Raw genomic sequence first — 24,703 nt, forward strand, 5'->3', positions numbered from 1 at the left:
GTAAACAAATTCAGGACTGGCGTAAAGTATTGTTCAGAGGTCACATGACAACAAAATCATGGCTTAATTATGGATTTGTAACATCACTAGTGCAAAAGCACCTAAAAAAGAACCACTTTTATTTTTTTTGAAGAGCATATGAATGGATTTAATAAATAAGTTAAAGGTGTGCATGTGAGCAACCTTTTTAATCTTTAAGAAATCTGCATGATTTAAATTTTAATTCCAATTATTTTTTTTTTTTCCTGGAATCATCCATCCAAGCCAAGAACCGTTTAGCTGTGCTTATTTTTAGGAATGTGATGAAGTGATCTTATCTCCACCTGCCTATTAAGCCTGCATGTGCTAAAAAAAAAAAAAACTAATCAGAAGACTGGGCTCTCCTGAGTGACCTAGTTCAGACAGCCTCTCTCCAGGTCTGCCATATGATTAATGAAGCATACAGGGATTCAGGCCTGATTCACTTGATATGCTGAATAGCAGGGTGAGCATTGTTGCCCCACATCAGTGCTGCTCTTTTGGGCCGCCATGAGAGCTTCTATGGGTCAGTGTTCAGCGGAGCCCTTTCATGCTGTCAGGCACTGTGATGTCTTTTACTCCTACGTAAAGTGGGTAATGTCTCCCCCAGGCCGGGAAGGCTGAAATAAGCTGGGCTTGGCACTTAAGTGGGCTCTGACATTGTGGGAGTCTCCTCTCTGGAACTGGCGGGGGTTCTGAGGGTGTGAAAGAAAAGCCTGGTCTCCGATGGCAATCGGCCAGATTTCTCTCTGCAGAAACAAACATTCCATAGTCTGGTGGGTAAAAGGCTGGACTGTATGACCACACACACATTCACACACATATAAAATTCTGTCAGGTTGCGGACAGGCTTCTGTCGTCTACAGAAAGTGAGAAATGTTTATCATAGGAAGGACGAGAATTTCTGAATCACTCTGAATGTGGATGATTTATGTGCCAAAATCTTACAGCTTACAGTTTACCAAAAGTTTTTTTTTTTTTTTTTTAGTTTTTTGGCCTGTGTGGTCTACTTTAAAAGTCCCATAAGTAGAAGTTTGACAGCAAGCTCTTGTGCTCTTGGTATTAACGAAGTGTCATGGCTGTGTATAGATTCTTTATCCCTGGACTTTAGAACAGTTTTTAAAAAGCAAAACAGCATTTAAATAGTGTAAAATATTTATATAAATATATAGGTTTAATCCCTCTAAGATTAATATACCATTAGAAGTCATTACAATAACCTGTTGAACTGTTCTATACACATACAGCTCTGGAAAAAAATAAGAATCAGAATCAGAATCTCTTTATTTCGCTAAGTATGTTACACCTACAAGGAATTTGGCTTGGTGAGAGCAACACATGAGTGACATGTAAGAGTTACACAGACTGTTGTCAAACATTACACTACGAAAGAAAGTACAATAAAAAAAATAGTAAAAGTACTAAATAAATAAAGGCACTGAAGAGCAATAGAAGCTAAGAGATAAATGAAATGAAATAAAATAAATTAAAATCAGGACTGTACACATAGGAATATTGTTGTATCCAAAAATTCTTGAGGTAGGTTTATGTAAAATATTGTTTAAAGAAAGTTGCAGATGATGTTTACATTACAGAAGAACATCTGTACAGCTGGGCAAATAAGCAAAGTGCAAGTGGGCGAATTGTAGATCCAGTCAGTACAGTGAGTGAGGTTGCTATTTATAGGTATATGTTTGAGTAAAATGTATATTTAATTTTATTCTATAAACTACAGACAACATTTCTCCTAAATTCCAAATAAAAAATATTGTCATTTATTTGCAGAAATTAAATAATTAAATAACTCAAATAATGCAAAGAAAACAAGTTCATATTCATAAAGTTTTAAGTCTTGGTATGTTCTCCTCCACTAGTCTTACACACTGCTTTTGGATAACTTTATGCAACACTCCTGGTGCAAAAATTCACGCAGTTCAGCTTGGTTTGATGGCTTGTGATCATCCACCTTCCATCTTTTTGGTAAAATCAAACTCAAACAAACTCATAATTTTTAAGTGGTTTTTTTTGTTTTTTTTTCCAGAGCTGTATATTTTATTTTATTTATTTAATTTTTTCAGAGAGCTCAACATTAAAACAAGGGATTTTTTTTATTACTTTTTTTTAAATCAGGTAAACTAATAACGCTATCCAATCTGCAGGCGGAAAAGAAAAGCTGAAAACTTGCGATTTTGTGGTTGACCCCTCCGCTTGCTACCAAGGGCTTTTGTTAAATGTCTTTCAGTGAGATCAGTCAGGCTCCAAATCTCAGCCAGTGAAATGCTGTGGGTCACCCATAATCTCCTTATTTGCAAGCAAAGGCGGCTCGTCTGGGGCAAGTTTCACTGCCTGGCACAGGTACACCCCGGGGCCTCCGAAATCTGCCATGTTTCATTTGACCCTGGGTGGCACAGTATCCTCCTTTTACAATCAGATCTACTCTGTTCCCCCATTGATTCCTGTTAATTATACACCCTAGTGGGACATTGCTTCAGCACGCATGGCTGGAGGTTCCCCAATCCTACAGAACCGGCTCTGCCATGTGGAAAAGCCAGGCATGCCCATGATAGGACCTATGATGCTCCTTGATCCAGGCTGGCAGAGGATAACAGAGTGCCCCCCACTCCCACAAAAAACACACAAACACTCCCACTGAGAGAGAAAGGGGGCCTCCAAAATCTGTTCACAGGGCTTACTGACTCACGCTGACCACAGAAACACCAAGACACAAAAACATCAACCTCACAAAAGACGTCCTGATTTTAAAAAATGACTTTTCCAAAAAGAAATAGCATCTCCCAAATGATTTAACATTTAAAACAGAGTAACCCTCACACTGTATAATATTGTATACAGTACATTTAAATAAACAGCGCCAAATAGCTAACAAAAAAAGAAAATGCAGCTTTTGTAGGAAAAATTGTCACGCAATGATCCCTTGAATAGATGCCTGTAGTGCTAAGATTAATCTCTATATGGTTTACTGTATATGGTTTACTAGGCGGGAAAAATGTGTGTATGTATCGTAGGTAAAATGCCATAAAATGTTTTTACAACATAATCACTCACAATTTGAGTTTCTCAAAACATGCCGACGCCAGTTCACACAGTTTTCAAGTCTTTCCAGTAAAGCTTCTGCAGAATTAGCCCAAATAGGAGATGTGCCTTTTTTTTTTTAGTTCTCTTAACCCATTTCAACCCATCGGTCACAATTGTGACCAAAAAAAGTTTTTTTAATTATAAGCCTCTAAAAATGTTACTGGTTAATTTCCCAATACTCTATAAGGAAATATTGAAATATTACAATGTTTCAATTAAATGTGGGCAGTATCAAATGTTTTGAGTAAATTGTCACATGACCAGAGCTGTTTACTTCCTGGTTGCATCTTGAGAAGAGGATGGCTGCCTCGAAGCTCCCAAATAAAAGGCTGGTAAAGTATGTTAAAATAAACATAGAAACAAATATTTTTGTACACATGCTCTCGAAGTTGTTTAGTTATGATATATGCATTCGTAATTAGTCAAATGTCTTTGGTGTGTTTGCAGAATGAGTAAACATGTAAACAGTCACAATTGTGACCGGTGGGATAGAATGTTGTATCTAGATGCACACATACTAAATATACAAACAAATTTCTTGTTGCATCTTACCTATATATATTTTTATTTTAGGATGACTAATTTTAGGCATGCAACGTTGCTATCATACCTCAAAATGAGAAAGATGCTATTATAAGTGATTGTGATAGTGATGGGTCAGATATGGATTACCATATCTGGTAACTTTATTTTCTAAGTTACTGTAATACAATGTCTGACTGATTGTTGAACAGAATCAAGCACTTCGCTCAGGTGCCTACCTCGTTACTGTATACCTGCCTATAATCAATTTTTTGTTAAATTAGGGACGGTGTTCAGTAAGGAGTAATCGGTAACTAATTACTGTTATCGTTTTCAACACCCCGTTACTGCACGTTACTTTAGACGCTCAATTAACTTTTTTTTTTTTAACTTTGCGCATACAGACAAAGATGCAAGTGTGTGTGTGTGTGAGTTGTGTGTGTGAGTTACAAGGGAGGGGAGGATGAGATAACCGCCTAAGCAATGATTGTTGTCTTTGCTGTTGTGCACTCTGTTTATCTGGCTTATGAAACACACTCTGAGAAGGTGGGGGCTGGGAGGTGGGGGGGGGGGGGGGGTTACGGAGGCAAATAACAAAAGTAACCCAGTAGTTACTTTTACTGGCAACTAGTTACTTTTATAGTGGAGTAACTCAGTTAGTAAATCAGTTTCCTTTTCGGAGAAGTAACTACTAACTATAACTAATTACTTTTTCAAAGTAACGTGCCCAACACTGGTTACTAATAGTATACACAACAGTTTACATCGTTCCTGAAGTTTTGAATGAAGTATTTGACTGTAATTTACATTTAGTTGTAAATGTTGTACTAAAATATTACACCAACATTAAAAGATTTGCAGTAAAGTACAATTTAAAATGTTTACAAATAAATGTTTCAATACATGTTACACTAAAGTGATGCTGTTGCAATTTGTATTTGAAATAATTAAACAAGGTTAACATATTTTGAACATATTTTGCCACGGGTCTTAGTGTTCCTATGGTGTGGAAAGTCCCAAGTTCCTGATCAAGTATTCTGTTTCAGTGATTGCTGTCAGAAGGCCCTTATTTCAACAAAAAAAACTATTTGAGCAACCTTTCATTGAGAATACGCATATCATCCCACCGGTCACAATTGTGACCGGTAATAAAACACACTTTTTCATCTACTTTTCTCATTTTTTTGGAGGAAATAATTCTTGATTATTTCAAAGGGTTACTAATAACACATGATTTGCATATTTGCATGTCTGGGAAAAATTTGGGCATAAATGGGTTAATGAAAGCACTGATGGTGGGAAATATACTATGTGATTATTTTCCTCTTTTATCGTATTAATCTAGGACAGTAAAAAAAAGAAACAGCAAATTTTTCTCTAATTTGAAAGTGTTTATTTGTCCTCAAGCCTGGAAGGAAGGAATGCTGGGTAAAATGCACTTTATATTTACGCAATGTCTTGTTCGAGTGGAGACTAAAGCAGTAACCCCAGATTGCAGTATTTAGATTGCCAGAGCAGAACATGACAAGCATATTAAATTCCACCAATCGCGTACATGTCGAAAAGTTACAATCGTACGCCCTGTCAAACCCGGGCCTCTGGAGGCGGCTGACGTAGAACTCAGACATATGGTAAGAATACTTCCAGCGGGGGGGGGGGAAAAAGGTTAGACACACCTGCATGTGATTTCCAGGGGATCGCGTGGTGTCGTGAGCAGTGAACACTGACAACCTGTGAAAAGATTTATGACTTAAACTAAGACACATACAATACCCTGCAGGGTATTGGTTTCGTCTTCCCAGACATCAACAGTGAATTTATTTTAAAGTGGCTGACGAACCGTAAAAACCTGATGCACTCCATTTGCAGGTTCAGAGCTTCGTTATTCGGCAGACTTTTCTCTGTAAAGTCTGGTGATTTTAAACGGTTCTTCTCTTCATTAAGAGGAAAGTGTCTTGATGTCCTGGGACAAAATGTTTGGTTTGGTCTGCGGAGAATACTAAGTAATACTGCATGTGTTCCGTTTTATATGAGAATTCCTGCAGCGTAAATGATGATGCAGTGGCCAGTAGCAACTTCTGCTACTGTATAAAACCTTTTAAAGAAAAGAATAAAAGTTATAAAAGTATGTATTTAAACTTTTTAGTTTTCAGTTTGAAAGCATATAGAATTAGTTTAGTCTTTATTCATATTAATTACTTATGCTTTTACTTTTTACTGTTATACTTGTACGTATTAATTACATTTAGAATGTGTAAATTACATTTGAATAGCCAGTGTAGTGGTACTCAAAAGTGGGTTCTTAGTAATATATGAGTTTTTGAGATCTGCTTCTGTATGTTTTTTTTAAACTTAGTTTTAAATCTTTTTTTTTATTATTAGACTATGATTTTTAGCTGCTTATACTTAAGTATGTATTCAAATATTTTTAGTTTTCAGTTTGAAAGTATATAGAATTAGTTACGTCTGCATTCATATCAGTTGCTTTTATGCTGCATTCTAAATTACATTTAGAATGTGTAAATTACGTTTGAATAAGCCAGTGTAGTGGTGCTCAAAAGTAGGTTCTTAGTAATATACGAGTTTATGAGATGTGTCACTGACCTTTTTTTGTTTTTTCGGCTACTGTTTTTTTCTCCTTGCCTTCATTATTGTTTGTTTCCGTTACCGACTTATTTTTGTATTTTTGACTACTCTTTTGCCTTGGCTCTTTTCTGCTGGATTTTCCGTGTATGACCCTGTTTTGCCTGACTACGCTCTGGAATGTTAATTTTATTTGCTGCCATGTTGTATTTGACCCTGCTATTGGCCTGTATTACTCTTATAAGCTTAGCACCTTTATTAATAAACTGTGTATTTGGTATCCGTGGGTGTCTGTCACGTGTCTGGGCTGTGTGACAGTGAGAAACATGCATGATGAATTCTAAACAACTAATCAACTGATAAGTCATCAATTTTAGTAAACTGTTCATTGCACCCCTACTGTTCATTATCTGTTTAATATATATATATATATATATATATATATATATATATATTTATTTATTTATTTATTCTGTATCTGTATACAAGTTTACATCTATGTCTTTTTTTCTCTAATTTACTATAGTAAAAATGCTATAATAATTAAGCAATAATACACTGCGTATTACATGTTATAGCACAAACCTTGAGTGAATTTTTTCGATTATACCACAGTTAAATTATCGCTGTTTATTGAAAGATTCTGAGTTTAAGAGACTGAGAAAATGCAATCTATTTGGTTATGAACACTTCGTGAGTTAAAATAGTTTCAGTGCTGCTCTGTTTGTAGCTGAGCTGTTTGGCTTGTAAGCGCTGCATCATTGCTAGGTTACCTGTATGTGGCGGAGTAATTCATGGAGAACTTCGGTTAGAGTGCATTACCAGCTGATAACAACATTTATAGAACACCTCTTAGCCTATAACATTGCTGGGTCGGACCTAACTTGTATACTGGTCCATAATTACATTTTCCACAATTTCCACAATTACAAAAATTATGTTATAGTACAGTTCTATTATACTTATACTAAAATCATTTGAGAATGTTTCTTGTCTGTTTTTATATGTTACCATTCTAAAGAAAGGTTTCTTCCAGCAGGAAACAATGTGCACAGTAACTCGATCATTCTTGACATCTGGTAACACTTGCCTTTTTGCTGTGTACTACTTTATATCTTATCAATCAGTGGGTAGATTCATATGATATCCCTGTATTCCTATACAGACATCCCTCTACACCCTTATATTTACTGTATATATAGAGAGAGAGGGAGAGAGAGAGAATAATTACAATACTGGGGGCATGTGAACTTGCTTTATAAAGATGTCTAAAGATGTCACGAGATACCAAAGACTTAGTTTGAATCCCAGTCTGTCATGACACTCCCTGGGCCTGAGGCAGATGGGTGATTAGGGCAACTATGGGGGATGAAGTTTGAGGGATCCTGTTGTTTTCAGGAAATCCTTCTTTGCCGAAATCCCTACAGTAAATGGCTTAATGCTCCACACCCTGTTCATTCTGCTGCTCTCCTCTTTACCCCATCAGAGGCACATCTGGAAACAATGGGTTGAAAGCAAAGACGGCCCATAAATCCGCTGTAATTTTTCCCTTTTTTGTTTTAAAGCATGGTAGAGTGGATCATTGTACCAGAGAGATCTTTAGAAAAGCCATAAAAATAAAGGTGGCAATTTATCAAGCCGAGTTGGCACCGTCCCCAGCAGTCTGCGACGCGTCTGATTATAAACGCACACTTTTTTTTTTTTTTTTTTTCAGCCCGAGGGGGACTGACCGACTAGCCCCCGTCACCTACACAAATAGTCTTGGGCAGGTGCTCTGTATGAGACAATCTGCTCTGATTAAAACTAAACTTGCTCATCTGAGCTGTGTGCTTAGCTATCTCTCTGATGTTAATCTCTCTTTTTCTCTCTTTCTCCCTCTTTTTTTTCTGTCTTCTTTGTTTCCTGCAGCAGGAACAAGAGACCAGCTACACCATCCTGAGATCCAAGGGCACCAATGTGACTCTGAACGGCCTGAAACCAGACACCAGTTACCTGCTGCAGATCAGAGCACGCACCGCCGCCGGCTACGGCAGCAGCAGCCGCAAGTTTGAGTTCGAGACCAGCCCGGATTGTAAGCACTAACAAGCTTCCCATCATCTCTGCACTGTTCCAGTGGGGATTTATTAAGGGCTCTTTTTACACACACACACATTTTTCCCAGCATTCAGAATAGTACTAAGATTGGGATTTTTTTTTTTTAAGGATAGACTCACATTACCCACAAGTTATTATTTTTTCCTTCAAATGGTGAAGAGTTTGCATATGTGTTGACTTATATATGTCCCAAAATGCATGCTCATTTTGGGCCAATTTATTTTAGTTTAAAGACTTGCAAACCCAAACTAACATACGGTTTACTTTGGTTCTTAAATATCAGATAATAATGCCTGTCAAACACATTATTTTAGTGTGTTGTTTTTTTTTCCTATTTTATTCGATCAATTGATCAAAATAAGCTTCACCAAATATATTATCTATAATTATCTATGTATTATATTCTGCTATTCCGTTAGATTACCTGAAAGTTAAGAACTTTTTTTAGATCATATCACTTTGCCTCTATAATTACCTCCAGTTTTAGAAGACGTTTTAAAGCTGTATTTGATCTAAAAAAAATTGAAAAAAAGATTTCATGCATCGATTAATATTAAAATGTTGAATAATGAAAGCATTATTATTATTATTATATTATTTAAGATATTAATGTGAACTTTTTTATACATTTATGACAAGAAGTGATATGAAACCTTAAGCTGTGCATAGTATTGTATTAAATTTAGCGTTAAGATGTATTACTATAATAGCTATAGTCTTGTGTGTCCCTACAGCCCCTCTCTCTCTCTCTCTCTCTCTCTCTCTCTCTCTCTCATTCTCTTTCTCTCTGTTTTCTCTCTCCCTTTTGATTTGATTGTTTTAACAATATTTTGCATTTTCAACAACTTTTCACCAAACTGTAATATTTGTGTACCATTACACCATTGTACCATTTTGCCTTTCTTTTTTTATTATTATGTTTACTTTTACGGCATTTTGCAGAGAAAGTTTCAAAAAATCCTTGCTGTCCAATCATTTAGTGGGAATAGACTAGAGACTAAATGTACCTGGTAGCTTAGATACTGACAGCAAAAACTACTGAAAAGCAAAAGCTAATATGGATACCCATATACTTAATACGCATAATACTCAGGTAGATGCAGTATATTCACTAAGATACACTTGGTCTTTTCACACCAGCACAATTTGGTCTGGTTAAAACGGACTCTGGTTTGTATCCTGTGCTTCATTCACAGCCACACAACTACACGGACATCTGCGCTACATATCCAAACACTGTGTTTGAAAGCTTTAAACTGCTTTAAACAGATATACACGCTGGAACATAGAATTTTCTCGCTCTATTTACTTTCTTGCTCCTGCGCCAGACAGCTCTGACCAATCAGAGGACACAAAGTGCTCACGTGGTTTATTGGTTATTAGGTTTTGTGCCTGTGTGAAACCAAACCAAACCAAAGAAGAAAACGCTCCAAATAAACAAACTCATCAACTAATTCGGACCATAGAAACCAACTACAGTTGTGAAAATGCCCTTAAAAGTAGTGGTTTTGGGTGTCCAGGGGTGGCCCGTTTTTCTGCGCTAGAAATGCGCACTCTGTCCGCTTTTAGACTCTTTGGCCCGTTTTTATGCGCTAGAAATGCGCACTCTCTCCGCTTTAAGACTCTTTGGCCCGTTTTCTGTGCTAGGAACGCGCACTCTCTCCACTTTTAGACTCTTTGGCCCGTTTTTATGCGCTAGAAATGCGCACTCTCCGCTTTAAGACTCTTTGGCCCGTTTTCTGTGCTAGGAACGCACACTCTCTCCACTTTTAGACTCTTTGGCCCGTTTTTCTGCGCTAGAACTTCACTCTCTCTGCTTTTAGACTCTTTGGCCCGTTTCTGACACCTAGCGTTCAAACTTTGAATCTCACATTATAAAAACTTGCTTAACAGCGGGCCAAATTTCATTCTATTTCTAAAATACCTCCGTAGTTTGGACACCCCTGTACTAAGCGTTTTTGTAATAGTACACAGTTTTAATATTAAATACACACACCTGTGTATTCAGTTACATCCCAATCTTAGATGCCTCTCAGACTGTGTCAGAATTAATGGCAGGAAGGTTCCATCATTACTGTAGCATTAAACCATGTGCACTTAAAGGTAGTGTGTGCGCTTGATATACTGTATATCTGTTTTCAGAGCAGAACCACTCTTTTTTTTTCTCCATGCCCTTCTTCCTAATTAAACATTTATAGGAAATCAATGCGCAGTCATGGAATGGAATGATACAGTGCAGCCGGCAGGCGCTTTCTTCTCCACAGGTTACAGAGCTGGTCATGCCTCCATAGGCCTCCATATGCATAGCAAATGTAAAAAATGTGAAATGATGGCGTAGACCTCCTGAGATGATAGCTCTCATTATTCATCTGTTAATCTGGGCAGAAACAGCTCTAAATTCGGGTTCCTGCCTCTCAGTCACCAGATTTTCCTTCTCTTTAGTTCACGTCTAGTGGTTTGTCAGAAGTCGTTTAAAGAATTTATTGCTTCTTTGGAGTAAATATGATGTGCTCATTACATGAATTGATCATTATTTGTCAGAAGTAGATGAGCGAAGGAATCATCATGGTGACAGATGTGTTCTAAACTCTACTTCTATATTTTTGCCCTAGATGTAGTGCTTAAATCGAGTGTTACTAAACCTGGCATTTAACTGCAAAAAGAAAACTCTCACATGCTGCTCTTTGTTCATAATGTCAAGAACACATCTGTGCTCTGTTAGCCTATTTATTTCCTCTAAAGAAAGATCTTTAGAGACTTTTAATGTGGTTTGATTATCTGACTCATTTTCATTACAATTAGTAATGATTTGTTTCTTTTAGACAGTGTCTACTTTGTGGCTGTCCAATGAAAAACAAGTATCTCCAAAATAGCATCTTTACAGGAGAGAGAAAAAAAACTTCTATACTTTCAATGGAGGTCAATGTAAAAAGAGTTTTTTTAGGTTAGTTTGAAGTATTTCTATTGGTCCATTCATACATTTTAAGTACAGTTTGTCTGTTCAAATTATGTAGTAAACTAAAAATTGACAAAAATGGAGATTTTTTTGGACAGCGATGATATACAGTGTATACTTACTGATACATCAGGATATGACTATATGGCATATATTTTATACAGCTCTGCAAAGAATTAAGAGACCACTTCAGTTTCTGAATCAGTTTCTCTGATTTTGCTATTTATAGGTATATGTTTTATTAAAATAAACATTATTGTTTTATTCTATAACATACCGACAACATTTCTAACAAAATTCCAAATAAAAAACTGTAATTTATTTGCACAAAATAAAAAATGGCTGAAATAACAAAAAAGATGCAGAGCTTTTAGACCTCAAATAATGCAAAGAAAACAAGTTCATATTATGAAGTTTTAAGAGTTCAGAAGTCAATATTTGGTGGAATAAACCTGTTTTTTAATCACAGTTTTCATACATCTTGGCATCTTCTCCTCCACCAGTCTTACACACTGCTCTTGGATAACTGTATTCCACTCTTGGTGCAAAAATTCAACAGTTCAGTTTGGTTTGATGGCTTGTGATCATCCATCTTCCTCTTGATTATATTCCAGAGGTGTTTATAATTTGGGAAAATTAAAGAAAGTGGTCTCCTATTTTTTTTTTTCAGAGCTGTATGTGTACAGTATATACACCAGATAAACACTCAAAAACATTACTAAAGGACGTGTATCTTACTAAAACAATAATATAGCACCTTTAAAACTTGTCAGTTTTTGTTACATGCATTTTGGAGCATTTCTATTGGTCCGCCCATTCTAGATTTTGACACAATATAAAGGAATGTGAAAAAGTGGAAAATGCAAAAAACTTTGTAGCTTCTTTTGGTTTTCACTTTTTAGTATAGTTTGTATCTGATGGTTCTTTATATAGGGTCAACATTTTCTGATAAAATAACCAGCATATGTTATAAAATATATTTTTTAATTTTATTTTTTATATTTTTATATTTTAAATTGACTTTCACTGAAAGTTTGTAACATAAAATTTTTGGAAATGCAATTATTTTGCTTGACAGCGATAAAACACATCATATTTTCAATACTTGCAATACTTGTTCCTAATTCTTTTCTCTTTCTTTCTTTTTTTCATGTTCTCTCACACAGCTTTCTCCATCTCCAGCGAGAACAGTCAGGTGGTGCTGATTGCCATCTCTTCTGCCGTGGCCATCATCCTTCTCACGGTGGTGCTCTACATTCTGATTGGCAGGTCCGTCTATCACTCAGACAACAGCTTCACAAGGCTTAAGTGTGATCGTCTTGAAGCTGTCACTTCCTTATTATACATGTCCCTCCCCACACCCCCCCTCCCTTTCCCTGAATGAAGATGTGCACAGAGAGGATCATGCCCCTGCATGTCAACTGCCTACATATAGTTCTGGGTGATTCACTTGGCAGAAGCTGTATTATTTTTTCCTGCCTTTGCTTTACTTAGTGTAACGGGCACAGTAAGAGCTAGAGTGTCAAGTCATGCAGAGGGGCTGATCTTGGCAGACGGCACTGTTGAAAGAGTGCATAAATCTCTGGCTTATTATAAGACCCCAAAATACTGTTCTGCCTCATAGCAAAGCAAAACAGCCAGGTCCTGCTTGGCTCTAACTTTGGTCTTATTTAGTCATTAGATGTTCTCCAGCGCAGTGTAGGGTAGCTGCAGGCTCACGCAAAAGTCTTTGACGGTAATTACTGCCTTTCAACACTCTGATTGGCAGGTTTTGTGGATACAGCAAATCCAAACACCCTGACGAAAAGAGACTCCACTTTGGCAACGGACACTGTAAGTATATACCAGTACCATAGTGTCTTTGTTCCTCTCATGTCCATGATTTAACTTTTTCTTTGAGGCACTGATGGTTAAATTGAAGCTAAGCACTATGTAAATTAATTCTGTTTATACAGGGGAGTTCACTGTTTACACTACTGTTCATACTGTTCATTTTCCAGTGGAATAAAATCATTTTATTAAAGTAAAAACATGCATAAATGCTATTACTCTACAACTTTATAGATTTCAGTTCATATTTAAAGATGTTTTAGGTACATTATGATTGAAAATAGCTAAAGGTGATTCAGTAAAAATGATAAGAATTTATATTATTTACTAATTTTGCAACGTCTCATCAAAGCTATACAACACTGCACTGACCTGTGAGATATGCATGTATGGCATCCTGCATTCAATCTGGATGTAATTTCGATATGGTTGGCATGGGTAATTCTAAATTGACACTGTTATTCATTAACATTGCTGGTCATGGTCGAGGAGATGCTGCTGATACCTGCTATGACATATTCCTAGTACCCATGAGACATTATGGAACTTCGGAAATGCAATGCTCTACCCAGCCGGCACTCAATATTAGGACTCACTCTAACTCTGCAGTAGTTCCTGTTGCTTTGCCATGAGTAAACTAATCAGTGTTCAGTCCCACTCAAAAAAATAATATATATATATATATTTAAAATTATACAAAATATGACAAAATTAAGAGACCTCTTCAGTTTCTGAATCTGTCTCTCAGATTTTGCTATTTATAGGTATACATATGTTTGTGTAAAATGAACACTGTTGTTTTATTCTATAAACTACTAACAACATATCTCCTAAATTACAAATAAGATTATTGTCATTTAGAGCATTTATTTGAAGAAAATGAGAAATGGCTGAAATAACAAAAAAAGTTTTCAGACCTCAAACAAGTTCATATTCATATTCAAGTTTTTAGAGTTTAGAAATCAATATTTGGTGGAATAACCCTGGTTTTTAATCATAGTTTTCATGCATCTTGGCATGTTCTCCTCCACCAGTTTTACACACTGCTTTTGGATAACTTTATGCCACTCCTGGTGCAAAAGTTCAGTTTGGTTTGATGGCTTGTGATCATCTATCCTCCTCTTGAGTATTTTCCAGAGGTTTTCAATTTGGTAAAAAAAAAATCCAGAGCTGTAAATAGAGGTGTGGGTATTTGTAAGCCCTTTCGTGGGGAAAGGTACATACAGCTACATACAGCTATCCCATAACTTTTGGCATATCAGTGTATTTTTTATTTTATTTATTAACATTTTGGGGTTGCCTAAAGATTATTAATTATGTTATAACTGAAAACATTTGCAGCAAATATTAACAGTAAGAAGGTATTCAAGTGTATGAATAGTATGGTTTATTTGATATGATTATATAACCTGATTATTTTTGTAACCCAGTTCCTCTGATATAACTTTTTTTTTTTCTCTCTCTCTCTTAGTGCGCTTGCCTGGTATCAGGACTTACGTGGACCCGCACACGTACGAAGACCCGAGTCAGGCGGTGCACGAATTCGCCAAAGAGCTGGATGCGTCCTGCATCGCCATCGACAAAGTAGTGGGCGCAGGTACGCAGAGTCCTCCCTTAGCCTGTGGAGCTGTAATACAGCGTTACCTGCGGAAGGACGGGATGCGTTTGTAACAGATGTGGCAGGCGATGTAAATGAGAATCATTTAGTACCTCCGCTGGAAGTGTGTGCTTCTGATTGTGAGTGGTGAGATGGGGAGAGCATCGCTCCCAGTGCTCATCCTCACCGCCTCACTGCCTTTAATAGAGTGCCTGCTGCCGGAGCGGGGGTAGCGCGCGTAAGCGGAGCGCACCTCCAGGTGGGATATTATTTTTCACCCCCCGTAGCTCATTCTCTCCCGGGCTCTCCGTGTTCCTGATGTCTTAAACAGTAGAGCACACATCAAGATAATGCCTGGTGATTTATAGGTTTGCAGCCCCATGCAGGAGAGCCCAGAAAATAATGGTGGAAGTGCTCTGTGGGTTTGCTCCTTTTAAGATGCCACTGTAAAGCCATTACACAAATACCAGGCTTTATGAGTTACTTATGAGTGCTTTCTACCTTAATATCACTTTTGCTATTTGCTATGCTGATGCTCTGTACATGCTCTGTACTGTACAAGTAGTTCTAAAATTTTTAAAAAGTATAGAATTATGTAAGAATTGATTTGAAAGGAAAGTACTGTATCTTTGACTCTGTATCGTTTTCTCTGGCTGTTCTGAATGGAAATCAGTGCAGCCCTTCAAAGCTTATCAGCCTGACTGCTGTAGAGGATTAGGCAACGCTAAATGTTAAGATGGTCAGGATTGTCTGTACACCGGCCAAATCTAACTGGGCGTCTGTTTAGACAGCTTGCAAAAATTCCCGTTAAGTTTTTCCAGATATCAGCCCAGGACTTCACCCTTTCCTCCAAAACCTGCACGGGAAATAATTGCGCTCCGAATTACCTAAGCAGAACACGGCCCTTGCCTGGATGGCTGCGTGATGACATCATCTTTACCCAAATGTCCGTCCAAGGCTCTGTCACCGCCAGCCGTCTCAGCAGAGATATCTGGCCTCCTGCAGAGAGCTTTGAAGTGGCCTCGCCGCTTATGAAAATCACACCTGCATGGCAATATGCCCCAAAAAATCAAATTATAGAGCCTGGAATGCATAATCAGTTCATTATTATTATAAATGAACAGCGAGACGCTAATTCCTGCTTTAGAACTTGTTGTTCGTTCAGAAATATGCAAACATAAAAGCTAATATTGTAACTCTTGAGCTAAAGAAGCTCAAATATAATAGATTACTTGAGTCTTTCCAACAAATAACCATATATTTAACCATTACTCAGTGATTTTCTGTACTATAGTATTGCATTTTATTTTAGTTTGAATCAACAAATGTCTAAAAAGTCTAAATAAAGCACATCATTTTTTAATCTTTTTTTTTAATCATTTTTTCCATAATTTACACGGCCAGTTAACCAACCCACTCATCAGGACTCCTCCTCCTATCACTAGTGATGCCCCAACGCCAGGAGGGTGAAGACTAGCACATGCCTCCTCCGATACATGTGAAGTCAGCCACCGACGACTCTTTTTTTGAACTGCTGCTGCTGATGCGTCATTACCGAGTAGCATCAAGCGCAACGACTCGGTTACGATACATCAGCTCACAGACACCTTGTGCTGAACGTCATTACCAAATGTGCTCTCTCAGGATTTCAGTAGCTGATGGCAAGCTACATAACCAGGATTCGAACCGGCGATCTTCTGATCATAGTGGCAGAGCTTAGCCCACTTGACCACTCGGAACTTTATGCATTTAAACATTTTTATAAGAAAAATTATGCGTTCCAACAGAAACAAAAAAGGTTAATATATGGTTAATCGTCAAAAGGGCTCAATTATGATATTTTTGTGATTGTGTTTATTTAGACCCTCTTTCCCCCTCTTGCATGTTCTCAGGTGAATTTGGAGAGGTGTGCAGCGGTCGTCTGAAACTGCCCTCGAAGAAAGAGATTTGCGTGGCCATCAAGACGCTAAAAGCAGGATACACTGAGAAGCAGAGGCGGGACTTCCTGAGCGAGGCCAGCATCATGGGACAATTTGACCACCCCAACATTATCAGACTCGAAGGCGTGGTCACTCGCAGTGAGTCCCTCTCCACACGCTTCAGCTACACGCCGCATGTTTGAACTATTGTAATATTTTCCTCTGACCTCATGCCATTTTTCACTCTCCTGCTAAAGGCAGCGAGATGAATGGTTTACTTTCACTAAGCCTGGAAGGATAGCTCCTAATGACTCTCTGGTGCAGAGCAGTGTGTTTAATCCACGTGTAGAATTCATTCATCATCTTTAGCTTTCTGAGTTTCGGTTTTGAGCCGTACATTAAGTGCAGGCCCCCCCTTAGGGAGGGTTCCTGTATTAAATATTAGCTGTTTCCAGGTCTAGATTAGTAAATGTCATAAAGTTGGCGAAATCCCTTCTCAGGAAAGCCACTGTTTTATTGACCTGTTTCGTGTAATCTTGGGCCGGTTTCCAAAACGAGACAGAATTCACCTGGTGTTGTAAATCCGGGCAGATCAATCTCCGTTATTTGGCAATGATCAAAGCTGGTGTCTCTAATCCACGCCGCAGTCTCACTCTCGGGAGACTCTTTAATTGGATAGTTTTCACAGATTAGGGTTACGGTCAGGGGGAATATAGAAATAATTGGCTTGAACTCTGGTCTCCAATTAAACCTCAGCATAACCTTGACTCGTATCTGCTGCGGCTGGATTCAGATGAAGTCGTATCAGTTTGGAACAGAGGCAGCCAAGGAGTAGCTTTCGTTCAAGGTGCTGTTTTTGAAATGTTGTGAAAAGTACAGAAAGAAGCTGGAGATAAAGCTGTCAAATAAACTACTGTATGAAACTGTTATTTTTTTTTCTTTTTTTTTAAAGCTACTGAAGCTCAGGTTTATTTTTCCTTTTCTTTTCTTTTTTTTTCAGATTCAGCTTTCTTGTTAGCTGCAGTGTTATATGGGGAATGTCGTAAAAAAACCCAGGTTTTCCAGATTGGACTAGTTACACAGCAAATCCAATTCAAACTCTTGAGCCAAGTTTTTGATTAATTTTGTCTCGGACGGTGCACAGAATGGAATGCAGAGGTTTCCTTTCATGTCTATAATTCCTCATAAAATGAGGATTATGTTTGTCTAATAAATCTTACAAGGGTCTCACTTATTAGGCTTGTAAATAATAAGGACGCTCAGTGTTAATGACCATTGGTTGTTAGTGATGTTGTAAATGGGGCAGAATGGGTGCTTATGCTTTTGTGTGCACCTATATGTGTGTGTGTGAGAGAGAGAGAGAAAGAGAGAGAGAGAGAGAGAGAGAGAGAGAGAAGGAATGAAAGATTGAGAAGAGCTCTACATTCAGCACATGTGTGATTGAAAGCAGGCAGTTCTGCTGTGCATGGTTTTGGCAGTGTGCATGTATGGGAGGCTGGCATGCGTCTCCCCGTAGCCTGTGCTGTGCTGTGACGTGATGTGATTTATTAACTCTGCCCTGTTAATTCTTAATAATCCAGAGACTTTCACACCCCATTTAAGCTGCTGCTCTTGGCCCTGCAATTGGCATAATATTTGTGGAACTGCAATTGGTGCTCGAGAGGGACACCGGGCTACGTTACTGATTACGAGCTGGAATTCCGTATCAGAAGTTTACAGCGGGAGATTTATTATAATTATTATTATCAGAAACCACAAAAGCTGTCATATGAAATAAAAGGAGCCCTCCATCTCAGTCCGGCGGAATGGAAGAGTGTGTTTAATACTACCCGCGACTGTTTGCAGTAAAAATGGACCTCGTGTTTGGAGAAGGAGGTGGGCAGAACCGTCTTGACATGTAACAGGTTGGAGCGGCCGTCTGCGCCGAGGAGTAAACCATGTGGTCTAAACAGCTCTGAGATAGCGAGCCACGTATGACTCAACGTCTTTCATTAGCCAGGCCGTGTTGGTCTACTTTGCCCGTGCTGATTGTGTGTGTTTTATAAACACCGTTTATCACTGCGCTATGCTGTGCTGTCAGCTCTGGCTCAGGTCGCCTGTGGCCAGATGTGTGCAGTTCATATTGCTACATGCACATGTTTGGAAGACTAAAGAGAGGAAATAAGGCCATCTGTCAGGCAAGCATGTTGTGCTAACAGCTCATATTGGGCAAATTCATTTGACTGTTCCTGCATTTCTTTTACATTTCATTTTTTCCCCCCTGAGGTGCTCTTACGATGTTTGTGTGGGTGGATGAACCAAAAAAAAAACAGATATAATCCGAATTTTCCATGACTATTTTCCGACCTACCTTTATTCCACAGAATTAAACAGTCTTTACTTTTGTAACTATCTCTTTAAACTTGATATATGCAAAAAAAAAAAAAACCTTATTGGCTTTCCTGTTGTGTGCCTTGCTCATGAATCAGTCTAGGCTAAAACACTTACAGACATCATGGACAATTGTGAAAAGTAAGGTGCAAGTGTGCAATTTTAAAGGTCTCATTCCATCGTTTTCATTCATTTTAAAATGTCTAGTTGTGGTCTCTAGAATGAATGAATGCCATGTGAACTGTTTTTGTTTTGTTTTTGTTCTCTGGTGATCCGGTATAACGCTGCTTTAGTCCAGTGGAGGAGTGGGTGGGGGGGTTAAGATAGGATTTTGGCTCCTGTTCATGAATATTCATACATGCAAATGTATGTATATTGCCTCTGATTGGCTAATAGCACTGCGATGCAGCAAGACAGACAACAGTTAGAAAGGTTTGAAAGACATTTTTACACTATTAACAGTCTTTGCAATGTCATTTGTTACTTTTAAACATGTGTAATGCCCTGCTAAGTGCAGTTAAGCCACTGCCCTAGTCTTAGAGTCTATGTAAAACATGAAATCCTCCAGAGATCCTATGTAAACCTACAGTTACTTACACACAGAGGTGGGTAGTCCAGGTTCAGAAAGTAAACAAATCCACCCCAGGGTTTTGTTTGCTAAGCCGCACCTACCTATATCACTTCACTGGTGGTGTTTTATAGACAAATTCTAACCATTTGTTCCTTAGCTCTGAATAACTGCGCAAAGCATATACCACTGATGTGTTATTTGCACAAATAACACAGGAATGAACTGCCATGCTGTTCCTAGCGCTGTTATTTAGCTCCTATCTGACAAGACTGCGTCTGGTTGAATGGCTTCAGTGCTGCCTGTGGGCGATTATGAGCCAAGGTGGGTGAGGCCATGAATATTAATTCACGGGATGACGTAGGCAGGTGTGCTTTTCCTGATCGATTCTTATTTCTGAATATTTTCTTTACTAGCTACTGCAGACAATGGAGGTTGAGAAAGAGTTTCATGTGCAGCATCATATACATTTTAAAGAGACCTATTTTATTTCACAAAAAAACAGAAAAAGTACATTTTAGCAGAAGGACAACTTTAAAGTTTATGTGTTAAAAGCAATGTAAGGATCGAAGCCACATTGTGCTGGCTAGTTGACAGGTTTAGAGCATCTCTAAGGAAGTGATCCAGAAAAGGATAAGCAGTGAACCGAGACAAAATCATGGGCACCTGATGGGCTCAATGATGTGATCCATTGAGGCCCCACCTCACAACTCACCCACTTCACTACAGGACATTAAAGGATCTGCTGCTACTGTTTTGGTGCCAGATACCACATCACATGTTCAGAGCTCTTGTGGAGTTTATACTTCAAATGGTGTCAGCACAAGGAGACCCGTCTAATATTAACGTGATCTTTCTAATATGATGGCTTGATCAGTGTGTATCCTGATTTAATTGGTTATTTACAAAGAACCCACCATTTTATAGTTTCATTTATTTTAATCCAGTTTGAGAGACCTCTAAGACTCTAAGACATTTGTCTTTATGGCTAAAGGCAGTTACAAATAAATGTTATGTTTGATGTGTGTATGCACAGCTATGCACAGCTATACACAGAGATATCCTTTCTATTTGTAGACTACTTCCATGAAATAGCTTTGTAACAGTTTTATAATGGTGATAATGTGCATGGGTGTGTTTCTCTTTTTTATTTGGTGTGGTACTCCAACTTAAAATGCAACGGAAGTGTCTGTACCGTAGTTTTATTTTGTGGTATTTCTAAATAAGTGTATTTCACGTTTGGTTTTCACAAAATGGATAAAAACAACTTTAAAAAAAAAGGGAAAAAGCCATGCAGCAGCTACATACCCACATTTTATATGCCCATGTTTAGTTGCTCACTGACATTTAAACTGCTTTGCTAAGCCCTTCAAATAAGCCCCACTGCATGTATGTCTTTTTATGTGCATTAAAGGTCTCATTCCATCGTTTTTCATTCATTTTAAAATGTCTAGTTGTGGTCTCTAGTATAAATGAATGCCTGTTTTTTGTAAAAATTAAAAAAAGTGCTCCGGTGTTTCTATATAACTCTGCTTTAGTTCACTGGATTAGTGGTCTCTGAAGAAGAACAGGATTTCAGCTCTTGCTCATGAATATTTATACATGCAAATATACCGCCTCTGATTGGCTAACAGCACTGCAGCAGAGAACGCCTACTTGTCTTCCCCCCAGTTTTTTCATAGCTCTAAAACTCAAAGGACAAAATGTTTTCAGAGATACAGGCTTAATTGTAAAGATATCGCAATGAGCGTATAGCACTTTTAGCGCTGTTCCCCCCCGCAGCATTGATACAATTTTTTTTTTGCCAAACTAGTGCTACTAAACTCTTACCTCAGACTTGATGGTTCAGAGCTTGGGCAGTGCGAGGGCAGTTTACCTAGTCTATATTAAAGGTCGGGTAAAACGTAGAATCCTCAGGAGAACCAATGTAAACCAATAGATACTTACACAAGATAGCTAACATTAACTAGCTGTGTAAACAGAGCTGTAAGCTCTTTAGCTGTCGGCTCTGCTGCATCCGGCTTTAGCTCTGTCTGTGGGCGGTCCCGAGCCAAAGTGGGCGAGGCCATGAATACTATTTCCGAGCTTTCCTAAACGACTTTTTCTTTTCTTTTACTAGCTATTGTAGTTTTATGTGCAGCATGCATTTACACATCAGAGAGACCCATTGTATTTCAGAAAGAACAAGAAAAAGTGGATTTAAAAGAAGGAGACCTTTAATATATTTTATGGTGCTGATAACACAGCAGCACACTGGTAAAAGTAGTAAACAAGAACTGAATATGGATAAGTCTAAAAATAGCTGATACCTGGCCCATTAAAATATCTCTGGATCTGGACTTCCCCACCTTTAACCCTTTTATGCTGGCACAGAAATACCTGTTTCTGCTTTTTCTTTTAATAGCGCCATCGCTTCCTGTTATCATGGCTGTTTTGACATGAACATAGTGGATGAAAGCCAGTAGGATTTTTTTTCTTGGTTTGTTCTTTGTTTTAAACTCCCACTGCGAGCAGCAAACAGATGGAGTGAACCTCACACTTCAGTTGCATCTTATTTTTTTTGCCCAGATGGGACAAATGATTCTGATATCAAAAGTAAACCCTTGCTGATGTGAATTCTATTGTTTGGTTTCGCAAAAGAGAGCGGTAGAGAGAGAAAACACTTTATTAAATGTTAAACATGGACATTATCCTTGTCTAAAATATTTTTTTTATGTCTTCTTGAATGTCCAAATGATTTTTGGCCACTTCTGTTACTCCATTCATAATACATTTTGTATGCAAAGTAAAGGGAAGCTGCTATGTTCAAATTATGTTGAAAATTGTAAAAATCCTAAAATAAACAAAAACAGAAATCCATGGGTTTGATATGACAGTGACAATATGCAACACTATTGGCATTGCTGGTTCTTCTCAAAGAATTTATTTATTTAATAACCCACTTACCAGTGTAATAGTGAAAGGATCTTCCACTACGCCGGTTTTAATGGGTTAAAGACTTCTTCGTAGGTGAAGCTTCAACAGGCACTGGAATAAGGTGCGGAGGATAAAAGCGGTAATTTATGACCAGCGGAGAGAGGGAATAAAGCTGTCAGACAGTGACAGCTGACCTTGTGGGCCCTCTAAATTCAGCCCGAGGCTCTTTTCATCCTGCAGGAAGCGCTCTTGAACCCGGGGCCGCAGTAAGTCATGGTTACGACGACTGACCCCGCTGTGTCATGCGAAGAAGTGCACCCATGCACTGGGAGCCCTGCTATTGTCACGGGAGCTCAGACAGGGTCTCAGACGTGTTGAAAGCTTCAGGGCTGGGGTCCAGTTTGCGGCCCCAAACCTGATCCTTACGGTCGTCTAACCCGTAGTAAAAAATGCAGCTGTTAAACCTGGGCCTTATTTTTTTATATATATGTGTACCATAACACCCATATACGGCCAGAGTTAAAGCACTATAATTTATTTATATTTAGTGAAAGCTAAAATAATAGGTAACACTTTACTTGGATGGTCCATTTGATGGCCTCTTTGATGCTCAACTGACTTTCAACTAACATTCAACTACATGTCTATTAAATGCAAATTAACTAAAAGGTGAAAGTAAGCCTACATTCAACTCTAATCCAAACGCTTATCTTAATATTTTAGGATTGGGTTTAGGGTTAGATTTTAAGCTTAGGTTGAGGTTAGGGTAAGGGTTAGGTGTAGGGTTAGATTTTATGGTTGATTAAGGGTTAAGGTAAGGGTTGGGTGTAGGGTTCGATTTTATGGTTAGGGTTAGGTGTTAAGTTAGGTTCTTTTTTTTAATCATTTACATTCAACATAGGGTTAAGTTAAATTTAATGGACCTTCAATTCAGTGTTAGTTGAATGTCAGTTGAGTATCAACAAGGTCATAAAATGGACCATCCAAGTAAAGTGTTACCAAATAATATTATCGTTAAAGAAATAACAAAAAAAAGTTTCAGTAGCACAGTGACTTGACTGCGGCATGTAATAAGACACAATTTCCACTAATCTAAATGTGTGTAATTTTGTCTTCAGGTGTCACAGAATGGCTCATTAGTTTTTGAATTAGCAAAGCCTGCTCCAGATATCCAGCTCCAGTCAACACATGGCAAAGCTTCAGAAAATCAGGAGAAATAATTCTAAATCTCTTTTTCTCTCTCTCTCTCTCTCTCTCTCTCTCTTTCTCGCTATCTTTCTCTCTCCACAGGTAAGCCAGTGATGATAGTGACAGAGTACATGGAGAATGGATCTTTGGACAGCTTCCTGCGAGTGAGTATGACATGCTGAGAGCGGTTAATGAGCCTCCATTATGTATGATCAGAGAACTGGCGGAGAGGTCTCATCTTAAACTGATTTAAATACCTGTCTCCCCCTCTCTCCCGCTCTCTCTCTCTCTCTCTGTCTTTTTCTCTCTCTCTCTTCTATTTTTCCCCCCACATCCCCGCGGAGTACCTGCTTATCACAGCCAGCTCCGAATTCTCTCAGTTCTCTCCGCTTTAGAACGTTTTCACTTTCATTTGCACAAATAGACACAAATTGCTCTCTGCAGCTTCACCTCGGCGTCTGTTTGCTGTGCGGAGAACTGATTGGGAGACTTTTTTTCTTTCTTTTTTTTCTTTTTTTTTTTCTTTTGTGCACTTTTAGGCGATGGCAGATACTACACAAAAACGATCAGCCATTGTGTCTTATTTTCCCGTTGAACAAGAGACAATCCTCTTTAACTAAAATCCTGGCATTACCTGAGCGTCAGATGCTTTCAGGTGGCAGCAGTTTACTTAAGCTCCTCTGCACAATGGCTGCATTCACTTACAAAGAACAAAGTAGGCTTCTAATAGGAAAAAAAAATAGAAAAGGAAGAAACAGACACAGTTAGGGGGCATGGATTTGCAAATGTACAGGCTGTTACAGCACAGGGGGACTGGCCTTCTGCCTGCCCGCCCAGCCATGCCAGTTAAACAGACTGGGCATGCTCCGTCCTTCAAACGACTTCTCATTATGACTACATAAGCGCTGCGAAAACAAACAAGCAAACAACAGGCCGTGCGGCACGCGTGCCATGCAGAGGGGGCCGGCCCATCTGAAAAGTGCTGATAAACGCACTAATGAGCTCATTAAATGGGTCAGCTTAACCTTTGGCTGCTGCAATCCGGC

General features: G+C 38.4%; 1 protein-coding gene across 3 annotated transcripts in view; it reads left to right on the top strand.

Moving 5' to 3' along the window:
* epha3 (eph receptor A3) overlaps positions 1-24,703 on the top strand; it is a 158,389-nt gene that overhangs the window by 103,256 nt on the left and 30,430 nt on the right. For 2 of the 3 annotated variants that reach the window (XM_049485064.1, XM_007251746.4), the window contains exons 7-12: positions 8,128-8,290; positions 12,436-12,538; positions 13,038-13,102; positions 14,571-14,696; positions 16,589-16,774; positions 23,760-23,821. In XM_049485064.1, the coding sequence (XP_049341021.1) occupies positions 8,128-8,290; positions 12,436-12,538; positions 13,038-13,102; positions 14,571-14,696; positions 16,589-16,774; positions 23,760-23,821 (705 nt within the window). The remainder of the gene's footprint in view (positions 1-8,127; positions 8,291-12,435; positions 12,539-13,037; positions 13,103-14,570; positions 14,697-16,588; positions 16,775-23,759; positions 23,822-24,703) is intronic. The other variant, XM_049485063.1, reaches the window with a different exon arrangement.

Source organism: Astyanax mexicanus, chromosome 11 (assembly GCF_023375975.1).
Source record: "Astyanax mexicanus isolate ESR-SI-001 chromosome 11, AstMex3_surface, whole genome shotgun sequence".
Taxonomy (NCBI): domain Eukaryota; kingdom Metazoa; phylum Chordata; class Actinopteri; order Characiformes; family Acestrorhamphidae; genus Astyanax; species Astyanax mexicanus.